This window comes from Mixophyes fleayi, chromosome 4, assembly GCF_038048845.1.
Source record: "Mixophyes fleayi isolate aMixFle1 chromosome 4, aMixFle1.hap1, whole genome shotgun sequence".
Classification (NCBI taxonomy): domain Eukaryota; kingdom Metazoa; phylum Chordata; class Amphibia; order Anura; family Limnodynastidae; genus Mixophyes; species Mixophyes fleayi.
The window spans coordinates 89356995-89379927 of NC_134405.1; the positions used below are offsets into that span (position 1 = coordinate 89356995).

At 38.4% G+C, this 22933-nt stretch overlaps 1 protein-coding gene across 2 annotated transcripts in view; it reads left to right on the plus strand.

Annotated features, from left to right (window-relative positions):
- FAM174B (family with sequence similarity 174 member B) overlaps positions 1–17287 on the plus strand; it is a 37220-nt gene extending 19933 nt beyond the window's left edge. Inside the window, exons 2-3 of one of the 2 annotated variants that reach the window (XM_075207716.1) lie at positions 679–816; positions 15830–17287. In XM_075207716.1, coding sequence (XP_075063817.1) covers positions 679–816; positions 15830–15833 — 142 coding nt within the window. In that variant the 3' untranslated portion in view covers positions 15834–17287. Of the gene's footprint in view, positions 1–678; positions 817–10497; positions 10574–15829 lie in introns of those variants that run through there. The other variant, XM_075207715.1, reaches the window with a different exon arrangement.
- Positions 17288–22933: the final 5646 nt, after the last annotated feature.

The window sequence follows — 22933 nt, forward strand, 5'->3', positions numbered from 1 at the left end:
ATGTTCATATAAAAAGTATAAAAATACAGTTTACTATGATCTACTGTGAGTCTTGATGAGCATACCCTGCTGTGAGATTGAGCAATTGCTGTCTAGATTCCAAGAAAATTAAGGCAAAAAGGTTTGAGAATTACATGGTAGTACTTTATGGCTTACTAAAGTAAGAATGGAATGCTGGGTAATGGCAGGCAATTAGAAGACATGTGGAGTATGAACAGTCTAGCCTGTGTGGATGCCATTACTCACAATCTTTTCTCTACTGTAACAGCCTGTGTGATATCTAGCAGAGTTCAGAGAAGGGTATGTTTCCCCAGTGGGGGTGTGGGTTTTTGTTTTGTGGTGTTTTTTTTTTAAGTACATCCTAAATTAAAATGCTGATTATTAAAGAAAACTGGTTTTAGGAGAACAACAATTATTTACTTAATACTAACCAATGCTAAATTTTGTTTTTCTGGTGGAGTGATTATTTAAGGCCGATAGGTTATATTAATTCCGAGAGCAATAAGTAAAATATTTGGTGCTGTCACTTGTCGGCGTCTTGTTACTGATGTAAGATATGCACATAATGGTTTACTATATGCCTCCAATAATTTTCCTGTTTAGCGCAAACTCCTCATACTGCCTAGCATTCTGAGGTTATGGTTTTAGTTCTTATCTAAGCTTTTTATTCCTTCCCAGGTCTGGAAAAAGAATAAGAAAAACACGTAAATATGACATCATAACGACTCCAGCTGAGCGAGTAGAAATGGCCCCTCTCAATGAGGACAATTATGAGGATGAAGATTCAACAGTGTTTGATGTGAAATACAGATATAGGTACCGTACCTCATTTAAATTATAACTATATCTATTTTAAAGTGTTTTTCTCTTTGGGAGTGGCTTCTCACCATTTCACCCATATACCTCACTACTACATAACTGTTGATCCCTCTTTATGGGCTCTAACTATTTTCCCCTGACAACTGTTGTAATGCTGTGGGTAATCAGAGCGATCTAGTGCACACCCATGGATCTTTAGGGAGCTTTGTTAAAGAGTACTAAATGGTTAGAGTACTCCAGCAATGTGTGCAGGACCCTGGTTTCAGGTAAAGATGGTTACGAAGGTTGAACCCTTTATATATTACACAGGGGTGATGAAGGTCACGCTAAGGGGAGGCAACCCTTAAGCAAATGATTCAGAGTAGCTCTCAAGTCTGAATTATGGGAGAATAAACATTGCCACTTGAAGATTTTGGGAATAGATAAAAGCCACTGTCCTGGTGATAGTGGGACATATTGGTGACCCACATGCTTATGCCCTTGTATTCACCACCCACTCTGATTAAATTAAGATAGATGGTTGAAAGACAAAGTAGCAAAAAAAATTAAATGCAGCATGACTACCATGAACATGAAATTGTGCTGCTCTCTGAATGGTGTATACACATGTGCCTAGTTTGCCTGCATGATAATGTAATTTGCCCTAGTGGCTCATTATTGTATTTGAGTACCTTGTAAAACAAAAACTAGTCTTAACATTTTTATTGGGTTTTACAAAGGTAAATGCTAGTGAAACAAAACAAGAGAGCCAAGCATATCTGTTAAATATGCCAAATAGAAAAACAAAGAACAAAACATAGTTATGTGCAGGGCTCAAAGTACAATACTCAATGCTATGCTCGGGCAATATAGCAATGTGGGGGTGTGAGAGAAGAACAGTGTCTTTATAAGTGGCAGCGTTGTAAATATTGAAAGAAACGGGACGACAAATTGTCTGAATCTCGGCAAACGCAGGGAGTTGTGCGCCAGGCGCTAGGTCATAAGTCATCACAGTGTGGGACCAGCTCGTGAGCAAGAATGCCAAGTTTGCGGGTGCTTGCCTGTTTTTATATCCCATGTGTAGTCCACAAAGACCAATCATGTATCAAAAAGTGCTTCATTAATTAATAGAAATATGCAAGTAATGTAATTCACAATTAAACATTCTGGGCATTTTTAATTTCAAGCACTTACAATCAAGCATTTTTAAATTGGTTGTATGATTTGAATTGCCATTTGTGTGTGTGAATATAAATGCATAATACACAAGTGTCAGGAATATATGTAAAATGCCTTTAAAAGAAATCCATTTGTAAGCAGTGATGTCGCTTGTCACATGACTCATTGTGAGTATGTTTCATAATGTAATTTAGAACGGTCGGTGAATGCAAAACGCTTTCATATGCATTGCTTTTTTTCCTAAACTGAAATTTGTGTATTATAAAGTAGGCTATTAGACGTAGATGTGGAGTTTGGTGTCCTGTATATCGTGTTTTATAATATGGGGTACATTATTAAAGTCTGTGTTTGCGTCTCAATATTTGTGGTGGTCAGGGGATTCATTCTTGACATTATGTCAAACACCTTGCCATCCAACTGCAGAAATGTTTTGCATGTGATGCCATAAATTTACTATTTTATATGGTATGAATGATTTTGTTTTTTGTTTTGTCTTTTTGTGTAAATTACAAACTGCAAATTTACATAATTGCTTTAGGAAAACCCTAGGAGAGAGAGCTCATGGTAGCTTACATTCTAGCGCAAATAGATTGATATATTGATAGGACAAATGTATGTAACAAATGGTATTTAAAAACTTTAAACTTGGAAAGTACTGTGTCAATAATGCTATGGCTTAACATGAATTGGTACCAACTTCCCTGGCACCAAAAGTGGTTATTGATGGAGTGCAGTATACTGTGCAAACTCCATCTCACTTATATTTCAGACTGTGTCATTGAAACTTAGAATTTGACAGCAATAAAGATCCTATACGTCCATTTAGTATGCCCCTTTTTTTTTTTTTTTTTTTTTTTTTTTTTTTTTTTTAGCTATATTAATTCATAGCCTGTGTTTTATCCCATGCATTCTTGAATTTGTTTTTATTTACTTTTTATGCTTTAACTGTGTACTGCTGTTAGACTATTCCTTGGCTCTATTGTTCTTTCTGCAAGAAAAGAGAATTTTGTATTTTATGCATACTTTTCAGTCTTTCTCCATTGTTAAGTGTGTAATATTTTTAATATGTATCTATCCCAGCCCATGCATCATTTTAGTAGTCCTTTTTGGAATTTTGTTAATTACTTTTGTAGTCCAGAACTGTATATAATACTTGCCGTGAGGTCTTACCAGTGACCTAAATGGCCTCAAAATAATTTCCCTCTTTCAAATAACTCTTCCCATGCAGTCAGTTGCTCTACTGGCTTTTCCCCTAGCTTCACTAGACTGCTTGCTTGCTTACCTTCATATCATCTACAGCTGTAACTCTACGGTCCCTTTCTTCTGTTGCTCTTGTTCTTTTAACATGCATTCTGTATTCTGCTTTCAGATCTTTGTGTGCCACACACATTATTTTACACTTTAATGTATTAAATTTGAGGTGCCACTCCATAATCTGTTGCTCTATTTGTTTTCCAGTTTGAGTTACCACTTCTGTTTCAAATCATTGTACCTTTTTCAAAAGGTAGACCACAAGTAAATATCCCTAATTATTACATTGAAAAACCTAGGACTCAGAACTCTGGTCTCCGTGATATTGGTTCTCCAACCGCCCTCCTATGCTTGCGTTGATCCAAACTGATCTATAGTTTTTATATGCTTCCTTATTGCCATTTTTTGTGTATGAGAATATTTCCCGTTCTCCAATCACCTTGAACTTATCAGCAGCGATTGGCTAAAAACTTGGTTTTTTTCACGATTACTCTTTTTTGTTTCTTTAATAGCATATATCTATCTGAGCAAAAATAGACCAAAGAAGTTAATTCATCTTGTAATTTGTGTCTCTAACACATCTACCCCTTTTAGTTTTTACCATGGATTTTTTTCGTTTTTATTTTGTCTCTAGACTAAACAGACAAAGGGCTCTTTTGGTATAGTTCTGCTTTACTAATGCCTATATATTAAAACACACTGAAGAACTTGGGATGAAGTGACCATTTGTCAAACACATACATTTGATATTTTGTCTTCATTTGTGAGAACTGAATCTAGGATTGCCTCCTTGTGCCTTAGTGTTGAGTAGCCTGATATCAACTGCAAGAAGCGCTTTGTGAGATGTTCACTTTTAGTAGCCCCCTTTTCAAGGAACTTGTTATGTTCCACAGTACTCGGTATCCCCTAGGACTTAGGCTCTGATAGTAGTAGTAGTTGTTGATCTAGCACCTGCCTTGTGGAGAGGGCAGAACACAGTAGATGGTAATGAGCAACCATGATATGTTAGCAGAACTTTGCGCAAGACAAGCAAGGGTTAATATGGAGTAGTCTGGCACATGTCTAATGGAGTGGACCACTCACAGTAAGGCTAGGTAGACATTGGAGGTTTTTCAGAACAACCAATGAAGCACAGAATCAACAGGTGTTCCGCTCAGTTGCTGCTGGTAGCTACCTCAAGGGCATTACACCTATAATGCCCAAATCATGCAAAACTATAAAACTAAAAAGGAACTGACAAGCGCTTCTGATTCTACTATAGGCATACAAATCATATAACCTTATCAAACAGTTTAGGATAAGTTCTTCAAATAGGGAGATTGTTCCAGTCCCGATCTCATGTAATTGTACTTGCTAGAGGATGAACTTCTAAAGGCCAGATAGAATTGAGTTGAAATCAATTTCTCCTTTCCACCATGCTTGTAGATTGATCGGTAAAACTTTTGCCACTGAGCGGTCAGCGTCCGGATACCAAACACTACCACCGCTGCCTCTGCTCAGATGGTATATCCTCTCAATTGGACCAAACTGCAATCATGTGTAAGGAGATAGCATATAGCATTATACAATCGGGTAGAATTCCGTTACAATTTTATGAATGCACTCACATAAAAAAACAGTGGATAGACCCGTACCGATGATCAAAGATCTTAAGCATAGCATAAACACTGCTCACACCTGGAATTAAGCTGCATACACAGGTACAATCAGCTGAGTCCAAGAATGTTCACAATCAAAAAAGCAACAGTCATATGCCCACCTTCCACACCAACACGTTACAGCTCTCTGAGCCTTTCTCAAGATGATCCGCTGACCGCACAGTGGAAAAGTTTTACCAATCAATCTACATGTATGGTGGAAAGGAGGAATTGATTTCAACTTGATTCTATCTGGCCTTTAGAAGTTCGTCCTCTAGTAAGTACAATTACATGCGATAGGGACTGGAAGAATATCCCTATTTCAAGAACTTATCCTAAACTGTTTGATATGGTTATATGATTTGTATCCCTATAGTGGAACCAGAAGCACTTGTCAGTTCGTTTTATACTTTTATAGTACTGGAGGTTTTTCAGCCAATAAGTCGACATACAACTGTTCGGTCAGATATCGCTGTAGTGTGTATACTTACACGATGAACGACATCGTCGGTTCATTCGGTTGGTCCTACGGTTTAATAAACTCATTCCAATCACCTTACGATTATGTAATGTGTATAAATTGATGACCAATTCCACGAGGAACTGCCAATAGTTCCTCAAACTGTGACTCCTTTCAGGGCGTGTCATGGTAAATATCTGATGTCTTCACCTCTTCCACGTGGTGCAGTGTCTGCACATCAGTCAAGTGGCTATTATGTGCTGTCAACGGAAAAGCAATAATAGCTGTGTCACGCTTCAAAGCTGTGATTTTCATTTTAGCCCGGGATGTGATGAAGCATAAAGGTATTTGTTCAAAAATACAGATAAATAGTAGGAACTAAATTAATGCTGAAACTGCATAGGGATATCTGAGAAGACTGGATATTGGTTGTAAGGAATTTCTGAGGATGCAGATAGAATGGTTAGATGTGGAGTAGTGATGGGACGTACGAGAGCACAGGAAAACCAGGAGACGAACCATAACAGGAGGCAACAAAACAACAATGACCAGCACAGAGCGAGAGGCAGTATAAATAGGGAACACCCAGGTGCATGAGATAAGTGGTGCAACAGGCTAACACCAATTGAAGAAAAGAAAGGCACAATAGTAGCACCTTTTGGTGAATAGAGGTACTGCAAATAATACAATAAATATACAAGTCCACGGTCCTGGAGGCAAGAGCTGCCAATACAAGCAGCATGCAATGCAGAAGGCTGCAGGCAGATCCTGACACAATGTACTGTATATGTGTCTATAGCAAATTTTTGCTTTCGTTATTATATTCCTTTGTTTGTCCAGCCTAGAAGCAGGGCAAATAGATGGGAAATACTAACGGTGTGTTTTAGATATGTCTGCTTCCATAATTAAACACCTGTATACATCAACTCTACAACTAAAGCACATAGCTATGTATCCTATAGATGTGTATTGGGTAAGACCATGCATGTGTATTAAACATGTTTAAAACTTGTGAATATATTTTAAGCAAATATATATATTGCAAGTGCACCAAAGAAACCACTCTTCTTAATCCAACACATTTATTTGTTAACAAGATCCATAGAAATGATGTAGTAAAAAAATAAAAAATAAATGGCATCCACCGACCTATTTAACGATTAACCTGGCTACGGCTTTATGACACTACTTTCTCATTTCCTAGAAACTATTGAATGAATGGCAATTTGTTTTCTTTTTCTGAATCTGAGTTTGTGGAAGGTTTTTGCTGTTTATGTTCAGCTCTTTAAATTGTCATATCTGTATCGGGAAGCAAAATCTTTTAAGACAACAATATTCTTGTCAAAAGTCACTGGCTGGATTGTTGAGCTTCCAAAACTCATTTAAAACATGTCTAGCTTGTACGCATAAATTGCCTGACCGATCGGACCTTCAGTCGTAGAGCACTCGTTGTAGATAACATTGTTCGGAAAATTCTCCAGTGTGTGTACCTAGCCTTACATATAGTTCTGCCAAATACAAGTACATTTTGGTTGCTCACTAAGAGTCAGATAAGATGGGCAGGGACCAGGAGTAGAGTAGACCATGGAATCCATCAAACAAGTCTGGGATCAGGACAGGTAGGCATATGAGAGCAAAGCACGGTGGCTTAATGGTTAGCACTTCTGCCTTACAGCACTGGGGTCATGAGTTCAATTCCCAGCTATGGCCTTACTTTGTGGAGTTTGTATGTTCTCCACGTGTTTGCGTAGGTTTCCTCCGGGTGCTCCGGCTTCCTCCCACACTCAAAAAAACTTGCTGGTAGGTTTATTGGCTGTTAACAAATTGACCCTAGTCTGTGTGTGTTAGGGAATTTAGACTGTAAGCCCCAATAGGGCAGGGACTGATGTGAGAGTTCTCTGTATAGCGCTACGGAATTAGTGGCGCTATATAAATAAAGGATGATGATCCATTTAACAAAGCCAAGAGTCGGGAGTGGAGAATAACAATCTGGTTCAAACACTGATGGTAGAACAGGTCAGGATACAAGGCATACTAGGTCAAACTATCGCTAGCATTGGTATGCTTCCAGGAAGAGGCTTATAAAAGAAGCGGCACCAATCAACTGCAGGATGATTAGCTGCATATGAGTGTGGCAGGTAATTGCACACCTGAGTCTTTCAGACTGAGAACTGAATGAAGTTTGTAGTTAATTGCCTAGCAACCAGCTGAATCTGAACTGCAGGAATGATCCTGGTAGTAGCAGTAATTGCAGAGATAATGGATAAAACAGCAATTAGTTCTCTAACTAATTGCTTGAAAGATGCCCCACTCAAGCCGTCCAGAAAAAAAACAACATTGTTCTTCAGTGGGCATGTTAGGATATTGATTTGAAGTATTGAATCATCCTAAATAAATGCTGCTTTCTCTGCCTGCTATAAAATGGCTCCATGCGACTGCTCACATCAGGTAGTGGTAGAAGGAACCCATGTACTTGTTTCACTGGGTAGCAAGAACTAGAGGCAGGATTGTTCCAAAATGGAAAACCTCTTCATAGTCATTTTATCTGCAATACCATTTCTGCTGTCTGATCTAGTCCTTTTTTTTTTTGCTGGAGATATATAGATAAAGACCTTAGGATCTGCCCTGTTATCCACTGCTACAACATATTATATTTAAGGTTGTTGCCTGTATGTCATTTATTACTTTGAACAAAGCAACACTGTTATTAGCTTTTTTTATTTAATCCTTCACTTCTCCTTTCAGCCTCTAAATACTCCTCCATACCACCACAGAAATAAAGCACTTGTTTATGTGTATCCCCAGAAAAGCAGAACCTTGAGGAATTCAGAGTGTCCTTTCAATTGAGTCCCTCTGATGCTGTGTGTAAACAGCAGAGAATAATGTTGTGCTAGAGAATGACCTGTCCTTCAGATATGACAAGGCTTGTGTTGGGCCTCAGAGAACTTGAGCTAGAAAGTGATACCTTTTTTGATTAATGTGGAAAAAAGGGAGAACATTCTATTGATCTTCTCGCAGAGCTGACTGTGCCGTGTAAGTGAGCCTCTCTATATCCCTCGATGCTTCTGGCAGGCAGTTTGAAGTCAGAATTTGTATGCATTACTCAAGGCATACTGAACAGTTAGACAAAGAAGTTTTAAAATGTGTCAGAACCTTTGCACAGAATAATCTTCTAGGATAGTGTTTGAGTTGCAAAATAACTGTTTAGTTATACATAGACTTATTAATGCAGTATGTTAAAATATCCCACTATTTGCAAATAGTCAACTCAAAGGGAAGTTTTAATTGTTAATTTAGCCAATATGCTTTACTTGTAATTTTTTATATTTGAAAGTGGAATTGTTTTAAAATGAATTAGTCTCTCCTTACCTAGCTTATACTGGGGTTTCATTCATCTACACCAGGGGGATTCCTGATGAAATTGGGCCACCACAAAGGAGAATCTGAGGTACAGAGGTGGCCCCAACAGTGAGCCCCATCCATTGCATAATGCCATTGTATCGTTTTGAATTCATCCTGTCCTGCAAGGTTTTTTATTTTTTATTTTAGGAAATAAGTGGAAATGTACCTTAACATTAAGTATTAGAACAGTGATTCCCCATCACCTACCATGTAATCATTTTTTTATGATGCAGTTTTGGTTATTGAACCAAGAAAACCTTTAATTTCATTTAATTTCAATTAAAATATATCTTTCTTATATCACCCCTAACTTGACTTATTTGTTTCCTAAAGTGAGTTTTTCTTATCTGACCCTTGTACAGAAAGTTGTTTAATTCCTAATGACTGCAAGTGGGTTCACTCAGTTTACAAACATACATGTTCAGTTCATTTTCTATGCTCACCTGCTCCTGCTCCAAACATTAAAGATAGACGTAACATTACACTACTGTGGCCTGCCCTGCAAATTGTATTCCACCCACTTCTTGGTTCATGTTATGGGCAATGTGAAGTGGAATTGTCCACAAATAATTTGTTTGCCAAATTGATAAATATTTCAAGTAATAAGTGTCCTTTTTTTGGGGGGAAGGGGGGGGAGGGATTTATTAACCAAGTCAATCAAGTTGAACCTATTAATAATAATTCTAACAATAAGTTATAGTAGGGTTGATCTAGATGAAAGCAAAGTAAAACCTCAGCGAAGTAGAGGACAACTTATCCCCTATAAGTACACTTTTTGAACAGCCCCATCTTAATTGAAACTTCCCGCTACAAGTATCAAATGGGGGAAACACTCTTGGGGGAATTTACGCTTTTATCTGAAGCTCACAATAGTGATCTATGGCAGCACTACCATAGCCATCTATTGTAAAGCTAATGACTGTGTAATACCTTTTTTTTTTGTTCAGCTAATAGGGGTTTCTGGCAGTGGAAACCCCTACCTGCTACCTGTGTTAGGTTAAGAAATGGATTATCCCCAATTTAATGCTCTGGATCAATTACTTAAATAATGCTGGTATTTATAGCTTGGAATGCCTCTCTAACAAAAACATCCAATTGAAGTGTAATTGTAATCTGTGGAGTTGAAGCATCTAGTTTGCAGGATTAACTAATATTTATGCCAATGTACCATATTAATTCACTGAGAATTGCAACACCATTCTTAAGGCCTGACTTAACATTTATCAGGCAGGGCCTCTATGATGTCACTGGTTTCTAGGTATTTGATTGGTCGCGTAGGTCAGCACACAAAATGGTTTTCGCCACTATTTTTTGGTGAGAGGCCAATTTTACTGAATTGGACATCACCACCTTCCTTGGTTAAACCTTAATGTGAAGTACTCTTAGGGGCAGATTCAATTAACAAATTTATTTTTTTTTCCTTTGCAAAAATCTATTAATTTTTACTGTAACAACGGTATAAAAAAGCGTGTCCGATGTTCTTGGGAACATTGTGGACAATTTATTCTGCCATTTATAGGCTTATGGTAAAAAAATATTCCAATTGAAGTAGATTGCCCATTGCCACCTGCAAAGTGCTAGGTATGAATAGCTCATTTGAGTAATCTTTTTATTGATCTTTGTTTTATTTAAATATAATCATTAGGACACATGTCAGATGCCTTTTTCCAATCTAAAGTCTTATTCACATAATCTGTCTTTGTAATGTGACAATTCTTAATAGTTACCTGTCTATGAACTATCTCAAGTTCTCTTTTGTCTTTCTTGTAGGCAAGTACCATGTCTGTAACTGTACCCATATTCAAGATGTGTTCATACTGGTGACTTAATGTTTGCATCTGTACCCATCAATGGAACATATACTCCAAAATAAAAAAAAATGTTGATCGCCTAAAAGTTGTTGAATTGATTTACTTGAATCTTCACCAAAACCATTTAATCACTTCTCTTTATTCTAATTTATTGATGTAATCTTATGAAATTATTTGGAACCATGAAGTTATTTTCTCTTAAACAAGATGTTTGACACTTCCATAATATGTATGGAAAAACCTTAAATTCGACTTGGCCCTCCTTCCAAATAGAACAGTGTGGGTCACATGGGTTTGCTTCAATTTCACCTTTATGCACCACTATTTTGGTGATCTTTTGCTATATCACCCTGAAAGATTGATCTACAGCAAGAGTAGTTGGTGGACTTTCATTGGCAATTTTTATGTTTATGTTGTTGAACATTTTAGCTTACTGACCTCCTATTTTTAAAACCATAATTCCCAAGCAAATCATTACCATTTTAAATAATCTTTAGCAAATAGCTGAAGGTCTTGCAGATGACCATGGTTAACAGGAAGAACAATGATTTCAAGCACCACCCTCCTTTTTAAAGCTTCCAGCCTGTTATTCTAACTCAATCAGCATGACAGAGGGATCTCCAGTCTTGTCCTCATCAGCACTCTCTCACCTGTGTTAGCGAGCGAATCTCTGACCTGATATCGGCTGGTCCTTTTGTGGCAAGGCTGAAATGCAGTGGAAATGTTGTTTTGGGGATAAAGTTCATTGTCATGGCAAAGGGGGACTTTGATATTAATTGCAATTCATCTGATCACTCATGATATTCTTCATTATATGTAAATTGCTGTCACAATAACTGAGGCAGCAGACTTATATTTGTGACATTTTGAAAACTTTTGGCTATGACTGTACAGTAAACAATGTTGTAAAATCAGACATCCTGATTGGGGAACTCATTGTCCCCCTCCCCAACCATGAGAAGGAGCCAACATTTGGCATAACAAATAATGGTGCAGATCATTTTTCTTATATTGTCCACATGGCAAATCCCAGCAATTTATCACTAACAAACCAGGAAGCATTTTCTCTCTCACTTCCTAAAATAAAAAAGGTGGTTACTATCAATATGTCTTCTAATAGATTCTAGAGCTGTGGTATGCATGCAGTTGAGTGATAAATCATAAAGTCCTTGCGCTGATTGTGGGTCTGATTTTCACTGTGTTCCACAGAATCGCCACACTGTATTGTATTTGTATTTTCGTAATCTATAGTCTATGAACAAAGCTCAGACAAAGTTCTATTCATTCGAACCATATGGTTTGGATGACACTGGGCAGTTCAGGTTTATCAAATACGAGCTGAAATACCTTTATGCACTACTCAACAAATTCATTCACTTGCTCCCAATTGCTCCTTAACCTCACCTACAAGGTCCTCACAAATACAGCCCTTCCCTAACTTTCTGACCTCATCACAAGAAACACCCCAGATAGACCACTCCGCTTTGCTTTAGACCTTCAAATATTCCCCATTCACAGCCTCCTCCATCTCCAAAATTGCTCCCCTCCTATGGAACTTCTCTCCCCCCACCAGACTCTTACCCAACCTACAATAGCTCATAACCCATCTCTTCATGCTTTCAGAGCCTCTAATCTTCCAGATGCACAGATATATACACATACTCCCCGTTCACCAAAGTCACTCATGTTTCTTTGCACGTCTCTCCTTACCTCGACCCTCTAGATTGTAAGCCTTCATAGGCAGGGTCCTCTCTACCATATATCTCATAGGTATGGGGATGCACATGGACCAAATCAGTAACCACTTTAAGTGGGCAAACTAAGCTAGGACAAAATGACCCACCGCCCCTAGTCTAGTGGATCAGTTTTGAACTTACACACTTTGCAGACCACTGCGGCAATAATTACATGCCTGAGGATTGAGCTGATCGAGGACTGGCTATCTGTTCACTCACCCAGAAGGTGCAAAAATAATAAGAGGGCTAAACAATACACATTCAAAAGTGTCATGCACCATCCCAGCAGGTCCTTTAACTTAGTGGGATCAACCAGAACTTTCTAGCTGCTTTCTCTGGGACTACACCTATGGCGTAACAACAAAATACTGAAAAGGTGGATAGAAGAAAGGGCCACACATGCACCCTAACGAAACCACCTTGCTAATCTTCTCATCCATCTTGTTAGGGTAGAAAAATGAATCAGGGAGTCCACTTTAATTAGCAGCAATTGCGTAAGTCCTACCTCGCATAGCTGCCATACGAGTCGGTGATACCGAGGCCTCGAAACGGTCCTCCTGGGAAAGTCCTTTAAACCAAGAATATGACTTGGTTGCACATATACTTGGCCTACAATTTCTCATCATAATCTAGCCAAGTGCTGGGCTCATGAATCATCTGTATATACTTAAACACAGGTTTGTACTTGTTGAGCTGGCTTTCTGAATTATAGGCCGCAAAAAATTTAATCACCATTCAGCCATTGATGAATCTGTGCTAGAGCTGTGACAAGTGGTGAAATCTGGCAAACATTCATGGAAAGATAATACATCATTTCCCACCCGCCAAGCCGGATAGAAGCATATTCAGAGCCCGAAACAGATGCCAAAGAATGGCCCAGCCTGTGACCGACTGACATCAGCTGCCAGATCATGGACTGCGGAGACACCTGAGTTACTACCAACATCAGAGGACACCCGAGCACTACTCACCGATCAAGGAGAGATTGGCAACAGCGCCAGAATGAGCAAGACCAGGGGAACCCCCAGATGTGCAACTTTCAAAGGAAGGCACAGGTCCTGGGTAGTGTAGTTTCTGTGACTGGAAGAACACCCCACTGAAAAGAGGTGCAGTGTACTGCTGCAGCCAAGGATAAGCCTGAAAAGCTGCTTTAACTGTGACAAAATAAAACACCCAGCGGGATTGGCCAAAAGCCCATTGGACCACCTGGAAATGCAGGCCCACTGCAACTCGAGTGGACACCCTGGGTTGGGTTGGGACAGTGGGGCCTGAGCTCTAGGCGTCTGAGATACAGAAGAAGGGGCGGGGATGACGACTCCAGAGGCTATCCTTTAGACCAGGGGTGGGCAAACCTGTCCTCGAGCCATATCCAGTTCATGTTTTTAGGATTTCTGTCTGTAGAAACAGGTGGGATATTTACTGACCCAGCCAAATAGATTAACTCAGCTGTACATGATTAAAGAAATCCTAAAAACATGAACTGGATATGGCCCTTGAGGACAGGTTTGCCCACCCCTGCTTTAGACCCAACCAGATTCTAAAGCGTCTGCGAGGAGGTGCTGCAAGACTCTGTAAACAGGTCCAGCTATGGCTGCGGTACCCAGTCCTCCCCACAGTAGTAAAGGGGGCAGGGGGAGCGGAGGGGAAGACTTGGCAAGCTGCTGGGCAGAGTGTTTCAAGGGGCAGCAACATGTCCCCCAGCATCAACTCATTATTACAGGTGTGGGCATTGAGCACCAACAGCCCCCAAGCAAACAATGTGGCCTCATATTGGGTCCCCTTGTAGTCAATACCATAGCTGGTGGAGCAGGAGTGGCTACGCTTTGCCCCCCAGATGCACATTTAAGGCTAACTATGAAGCCAGGTAAGTTAATGGTGGCGGGGGGATCCTGCCTTGCCAAAATGGAGCCGGCCCGAGCGATGCACCAGCCAGCACTGGCATATCTTTCTGCTTTGGTATGTGCAGCGGAAAAACTGGCTATTTATCCTTCCAGTTTGTCCTGAAGACTAGTATAGGGAGTAGACATTGAGGGTCTAAGGGGTAGGGTAAGCAAGCATGAAAATGAGGGTGTTTTTTATCCTAAAATCAAGCATTGTATAGTTATGTGAAAACTCATTGACAATATTTTATGCTTAGTTGGTGGCACTAGCCAATTCTGCTGCCGACACAAACTTCTAGACCAATCTACTAAACATTCACTTTAATATGTAGTATTTAACTACACTTTTTTTTTCTAGTGACTAAATTTGGCCACATACCCTCTAATCCTACTTTCCAGTCTAATTAAATTGAGCCAAGATCATATCAAGTGTTGCCCTAAGTGACTAAATCAGAAAGTGTCTTCAGCCTAAGTGACTGACAGCAACAAGGCATACCATGAGCGCAACGGTGTTAACTAGAATACATGGACTCCCTAGTTATATTCCCTAAAAGGCAAGATCTGCAGAATGTGGCCATAGCGAGTCCCCAAATCAGCTACAGAGCTGGTCTATTGATAACGTGTGGCTAACTTAAAACGTATCTCATCCAACCCCTGCTTCGCCACTTTTTTTTTTTTTTGTAAAGTTATACAAGAGTTTCTTGTCATATACTGCAACTTTATAGCATCATATCCATTGGGGTGGGGGGGGGGGTGTGTGTGTGTGTGTATTAGGGTGGGGGTGAGAGCATGATTATCACACTCATTTTATGCCCCTGACAGTTATGAAGCTAGTCCACCATTTTCTGCTTTGCCTACTTTTCCTGGCTTACTTTCTGGAGAGTCTGAGACGAGTATGATTTGTATTACAGGATTTGGCTGTTATGTTTCATCAGATCATAACTGTCCCGATAAGTGACGGTCCCTTTTCAAAGCAGTTTGGTGATGAATGGATGTCTGCATCAATGGAAAGGGATCTCTAGGGAGGGAAAGAGTGTTGAGGACTGTCTAGCTCTTCAGTAACACCAGATTCTCTCTGGAAGGTTGGTCACAGCAATTATTATGCCACCACGCTCTTAAATGTGATGCTATGTCCCCTTTTTGAAGGGGAAGTGGCTGTGTCCCAATTGAGAGAATCTAACTGTTGTGAGATATGCAAGTGACAAGCCTTAATACCCTCATGTGATTAACAATACTTGATCTCATTGATCTAGTTGCCTTTTTTAGGTCATCCTTTTCAAGTATAAGTTATCTTGTTAACTAACAATGACAAAAATTGCAAACTTGCATTTATGGAACGTATAAATAAAGCTATGGTTAATTCATAATATTTTGAAGTAGTACTGAGACCACTGAAGTCCCACAAATTCTAGTGGCGCAACATACAAAACTTTGCAGCAGAATGAGGTGCATATTTTGTGGAACGAATTTGAACATTAAACTCATCTCTGTTTTTATCTGTTTAAATGCTTCTTTGTATTTGCACACACTGCTAGTGAAATACCATTGTTCTTTGTTGTACAGTAAGCACGAAGATCAAAATGAATAACACACGTTTTCTATTTACAGAATTTATTTCATTCGGTCTCTTTTGATACATATTTATGTTTTCCTTTTTATTTTTTTTTCATGGCAGGTAAAAACATTTGATCTGCCGACATCTGGTCACAAAGAATTCCAGCGGAGTCAAAAGTCTGAAGCAGAGTTTGGAATTATTTATCTTGAAGAGAATATGAGAATCGTTTCTTCATGCACCCTCATGTTCCAGGAAATGACATGGATAAATCAGCTTCAACTAAAACTAAATACCCATGTTTACATACCTGGAGACTTCAGACAAATAGGGGAGAGAAGGGTGGACTACTTTTAACTGGATGATTTTTGTGGGGGGAAACATCTCTTAAAATATAATTTTCTTTTTTTTTAATTACAAGCTAAAGTCCTGCTGTGACTTCTGTTTTGAAGACCTTAAATGAAAACCTTAATTACAGGAAACGTTCTACTGGCAACAAAAATCAATATCCCTTCAGGTAATACTTAAATCAATGAGAGATGTTTCTCTTCCCTTTTTTTTTTTTTTTTTTTTCCCCCCCCTTTCTCTCGGTAACCTTTTCTTGTAAAAACCCAAAAAAAAAAAATAATGTTCCCGCCACATGGTCTGCAGCCAGCTCCTGTGATTTGCTATACATGCAAGAGAAGATAACATCCAGATGGCACGGGCTGTGTATATGTTGGAGAGATCCTTAGAAATGATGCCGATTAGCCTGATGCTGTCATCTTGTCAATAAAATACACTCCATTTATATCTCCATGGATGAAGAAATCTCATACCTTGCATCTGCATGAATCCTTCATCTGGTAACTGTTGGCTACTCATAGCAACTATTGCAGTAACTACATACTGCCATCTTGTCTTATCTAAAGATTGCTGATCCGTTCAAGATTGATCTTTATACTCAATAATGCTTATATAGCCTACGGTGTCCGAGTGAGAACATAATGTGTAAATGAAATCTTATTGTAATTACCATAGAAAACTGATCAGAGTACAAAGCTAAGAATTTATCGCAAATGGTGGTGTCCTATCTCCTTGAACGTCTTAAGTGTTGGGTCTGACCCAAGAGTGATCTCAGAATTTCAAAATGTTGTCAGCATCATATAACTTTTTTTTTTTTTTTTTATTGTTTTTTTTTCCAGGGTTCTGTTATGTGTTCAACACTAATAGGCAGCATTAAGTTGTCTGCTTAGTCCAGGGTTTCATAAACTATGGGTCTGGACCAAAAGAAATAAAAATTGTTCCATGCAGTTTGAGGATGGGTCTTCATGGTCCTCTTATAGCTAATATACTACTACTACTACGTAATAAACTAATATATTTTTTAATATATCCTATTTATGTTAACTATATTGTACTTAATATATTTCAGGAGCAAAGTAACTACATGGAAATGTTGTTTAAAAATCTAACTATGGGTTGTAGGACTAATTCACAAACAAAATGTCTCCTCTCCAAAAAGAAAAAAAAAAAAGGTGAAGTACCTTTTGCATAAATACTAATTGCAACAGTAATCTATGCAAGCGGGAGAACATGCCACATCTAGTCAATTAAATTTAAAACTTTCTGTGATTATTTTAGAATGTGATAAAAAGCCTTATTGCTAGAGAAGTATTTTTCTGTAGAAACACTGTTAAAAGGGAAGCTGGTCTCAGGTGACGCATTGGATTCCAAATTGTAATTTTGTCCGTAATAGCGTGTTCATTATTACTTTGTACATTCCCAGTAAAGGTCAAGATCTGCAAGAAGCGATAGCGTTCCTACTTGTGTATGACAAATTCAGTTTGTCCCTCAAGGATTTATCAAAGGTCTAGCCTATGATGGCATTAGGGCAGTGTTTCTCTCACTGATCCAAATAACATGATGGCAAAAGTTCTGTGAAAGGGGTTGTCACCTTCAGATGCCTTATATTTACTGGCCAGTACTCACTGTAACTGTAGCTACAATGAGTTTATTTACATTGCGTTGGGGTACAGCACAAAGCTGATGGCTCAATTATGTGGTATTCAATGCAGAGTATTGTTTAACCCAGGGCAAGTGAAATGAATAACTCTGATAGTAAATCACTTAGATGGCCTGAAGGATTTCAGAGAGCAATGTATTTCACAAAAGTGGTAGGAGGGCACGAACTTGGGCTTTTAGTTCCACTTATTACAAAAAAAGATTTTTACAAACATGTTTAACCCCCCCTCCCCCCAAAAAAGTCTTTAAAATTCCCATGTGGAAATTATAATAAAGCATTTTTTTATATTGAATTTCTCTTGCTAATTCCCCATTTTAAGATGGTGATGGCAGAAGGATTGCAGCATTTTCTTCAGAGATAGGGTTCTTCTAAATAGGCCACAAAAACATTCTACATGGACAGGTGATATACACTAAAACAATGTGAAATGTAGATTAAAAATGTGTGTATGCTTAAATGGTGGTCAGCAGAGGCTGAATGGCAGAACATGAGCTGTTTTTTTGTCATCTATTCTGAAATCTGTTGAAGCAGACTTTACAAACACGTAGTGTGTGTGTATATGTATATGTATGTGTGTGTGTGTGTGTGTGTGTGTGTATATATATATATATATATATATATATATATATATATATATATATATATATATATATATATATATATATATATATGTATGTATATGTATATGTATATGTATATATATGTATATATGTATATATATAATGATAGTGTTTCCCATCTGCATGACCTTTCTGTAAAAAGAAAAGTTATCCCTTGTCTTCAAGATAAGATGCACAAAGATAATTGGTAGTAGACCCATGTATTTCAAATGCAAACCATAGCTTGCTATGTTTTAAGTGGGGAATGGATGAAACCAAATCATCCGAACAGTAGTAGAAGGCTCTCTGGGCTTAGCATGCAAATGATCTTTATTCATGGCAGATCATCAACCACATGAGCAAACTTTTCAGTGAAACGTGAATTTACAAATGCAATGCGGAATTACAAACCAAAACTCGAGAATTGTATTGTTGGCACTTTGCACCACTCTTAAACTGCCACTTCCAGTGTGAAGGTCAATTCTCTCAAAATTTGGCTGTAAATTTTCTCCTCTCCTTGACACCAATAAACATTTGTTTACTAACCCAGAGGCTCCTGGGATTTTACCTTTTGAACAATATGTATTGCAATCTTTCCAAGGAAAACATCCGTAGACTTTGCTATGCTGCTGGAGTCATCTGTCCTCTTCAGTGACCAGACTTTGCTAGACGTATGTCCATCTACTCTAGCACCCTGGTGAATTGTATTATCAGTGGACCCTTGAATAATAACCTTAGTGCTTAAGTAACCAATGAGAGTTGGTGACCGTTTGACTTATACACGAGCAGCTTGCAATATGCAGTTTCATTGCTGTTCTCATTATTATTCTCAAAGCAAAATACAGCTGCCCTATACCAAAACTCTATGCTATTAGGATGTCAGACAGCCATGTTCTGTCTTTTCATCTTCTCTACTATTTCTCCCCCAGGAAATTGCGTCCTCTTGTTTTAGGTTGGAGGACAGGCTGACAGAATGCTGGTTGCTGAGTATCAAAGCAAACTTGGAAATTTTAAAGCTGAGAACCATTACCAGAAGAGTATCTAACCTGCTTCTCTTCCTAACCCGCGGCTAATCCGGTCTGGTAGGAAAAGCAGTCAGATATGTAATTCTTCATTGTTTCTCCAAGCCTAAAACAGGTCATTGGAATGTCATTGCAGGCTCTGCTTTCTGGAGCTTTGCTGTAATTCTAATAATAATTGACCCATGGATTCTTTATGTAGAGAACCATGTTAAAGTGCCTTATTTTGTAGATCCTTTGTAGCCAGTGCTACTACAAATCTCTTGCTAGTGACTAGTTTTAGGACATTATTATTAAGTAACTAGAATGACATGATAAATAATGTAATATAATATGTCCCATCCCTTGGCAAACATCAGGACAACTGTTAGGCTCTCAGTTAGTGCCTCATGGGAGCAATATTTCTTTCATCATATGCCAGCCCAGAGCAATGTCATTCCTCTTTATGTGGAACTAAGGCTGCAGACAGGAGTATAAATACAATATGTAAAATATTTAGCGTGTTTCGTAAATATTTTGTCTTTATATCACCAGGCAAACTTGTGGCACAGTGTTTAGTTTTGCTGCCTCTCATCACTGGGGTCATGGCTTTGATTTCTACCATAGCCCTATCTGTTTGGAGTTTGTATGTTCTCCCTGTGGTTGTGTGGGTTCCCTCCAGGTGCTCAGTCCAAAAACATACTGATAAGTTAATTGACTTCTGACCAAAAATGGACCTGTGTGTTTTGTTTGATGCGGAATTTAAACTGTAAGCTCCAATATTGCAGGAACTTATATAAATGATTCCGTAGAATAGCAGCTAACCACGCCCAAGGTGGCTGCCTCGCCATCTGCATATATGTAAAGCGATTGGAGTCTCATTGGGAGAAAATCACCATATAGATTATATTGATTGCCCTGGGACGTGCCACAGTTCTGCTGGGCTCTCTGCATGTAATACCGTTGTATCCAAATAGCAGCTATGTGTTGTATCTCAGGACAATGAGAAAAAGACCACTGCCTTCTGGCATAGACCTACTTAATGAATCTGAACAATGCTAGCAAGATACGTGTATTTGGTGAAAGTTATAGGAAGGTATCTTCAAGCCCATCAATTAATATAATCAGAAAGTGGAAGAAACCTTCCACACCACTGCCATAGGATCACACGCCTCTCTAACTCCTCTATGAATTGTTTATTCAATGAATTGTGCCATCATACAACTAGTAGCGAACTCTCCCCTTTCTACATTGGGATGACTGATGCATAAGGTTTTGTCTGCTGTGAATGCAATTTATTATAGTTTTGAACATGTGCTACTATTGTAAGCATGAGCAGTGTTCTCCAGCTCCATAGGTTGAAATAATGTATATTGTGATTTATCTCAAATATGTAACTATATAATTTATATACAATATTTTTACACTTTTATGCTGTATTTGGTGTGTATATAGGTGATGCGGGGTAATGCAAATATATCCTGCCTATGGGTTTTTTAACGGTCTGTGATTAGGATTGCAAGGTTAGCCATTTAAAATTGTATTCGTATTGCAAATGTGTACTTTTTGAACCATAATACAAATTGGAATCCCATGTTCCCACAGTGTGGGCATACGTTTTATTACCCAACTTTTGCCCCTTACTATTAAACACTTTCATAACGGACGAGGCAACATTCAATGTCTCCTTGTGACCTTTCATGACACTTCTCATCTGAGGGGCAGCTTTAGTTGGCTGTCACAAAGTATAGCATTTTCAGTCAAGGTAAAAGACAGGCTGTGGGCACTCCTTCTCTTTCAGCCATAAAGTGCACCTTTTTTTCATCTGCATTTCACAATTGCTATGTTGCGGCTTACATAATCCATCAGAGAAAATTGCTATGAAGACAGGCTGCATGTTTAATGTTTGGTTCTAAACGGCTGACCTGGTACCACTAGAAGTTTTAACATGTATTCTTTCAACTATAAACAAATTGCAGACTTACTATAACCCTTTCAGCACACTGTTTGTTGTGCTAAGGAAGAGTTAACCGCTGAGCTAATGAAAAAGGCTCTTCCTTTCTGGGAAGCATGTGACACTGCCAAATATCCACAAGGATGTGATTGTAATTCTTTCTATTGCTGCTATGTGATCTGTGTTGTCTTATCCTCTCCGTTTTTTTTTTATGTTCCATTTTGTGTGGTTGTAGGGGAAACAAGCTAAAAATAGAGTACAAGTACTTTGTCATTCCTTTTTGATTAGCTATTTAATGACTCCAAGACCTCATCTGTGCTTTAATTACCAGTTCATTTAAGCAAATGAAGCAAGCTGGCTGCAGACTTCCTGTGTGCTTTGTAATGGCATGTCTGTGTTTAAAGTAGCAGTGTTGCTTTTTTGAGACACAAAAGCAAATGAGTGCCAGTGCTTTTGGCTTTAAAGGGTTTAAGCAAGCCAGATGCCAGGGTGCTGTGATCTGTGAGATCATTGGACTTCTGTTTTCCTACATAGTAGAAAACCTCACCTGTAGTTAGCTGGTGATATGTTTTAGATGGAGGGAAGGCCAGTGTGTTTTCAGAAACCATACCTTATGTTTGTGTAGGTGTAGTAACAAGGTCATATGTAATGCAATAACACTTGTAGCATATAAAGGAACAGAATTTAAAGGGCACTGTTATCTTGTGTAAATTAGGGTTGTATGCGTGTTATAGGATTGAAATCATTGCAGACTACAGTCACAGTTGGCGCAGTTAATATATGAAAAGAACGAGTAAAGTGATACAACATTTTTTGCCAGATGCAAAAGCACTTGCTTTAGTTACTCCTATCGTAATATGTAAATGGACACGCCCACTGTTATGACTTTATTTATTTGTATTATTGTTTTTGTGTCCCTTTGTCTTGGAAACTGTGGAAGCTTACAAATCTCAGGCTAGTTGCAAAATTATGTCACTTCAGCCTAGTGAATTAAACAGCTGCCTCCATGGTATCTAGGAAACATGGACATTTTAAGTGAATATATCAGAATGAAGACAGCCAAACATAGATCTAGATATTTTTGTCTTATTTGGACTAAGTGGTTGTTTTTTTTTTTTGTTTTTTTTTAAAGGTTTCATGTAGTTCACCAGATGAGTATTGCTTGAAACAACATGGTAAAATCAGAGTCCAAATTTAAAAAGTCTCACCATTACTATTGTGCACTTCTTTTTAAAGTAATATTTCAGTACTTGTTAATTATACAGGCTCCACTTTGTATGTAGCACTCCTTTGTACCTGTGATCTGAACTAACAAATTTGGGTGTGCCACTCTGGTCTCTACAGGCTGTAGTTCTGGGGAAGGGGGGGTTCTTGAAACATGGACTCTGCAAACCTGTCATTAGCGTGCTCAAGATAACCGAATCTTCACTGGAATGATAGGTCGCCAGAGTCCATGTTTTTAAGTGGTGCCTGTATAATTAACAAGTACCAATATTCATTGTCACAAAATCCACTCTGACTTCATTACCAGTATGTAAACTATGTATTTTTTTTGTTTGTTTCAATCTCATATTTTTCCTATAAAAGATTGGAAATAAAACAAACTTTGATGTTCCCTGAAAAAATAACATTCTATTTAATACACTGCAAGTTTCCACCATTAAAATACAA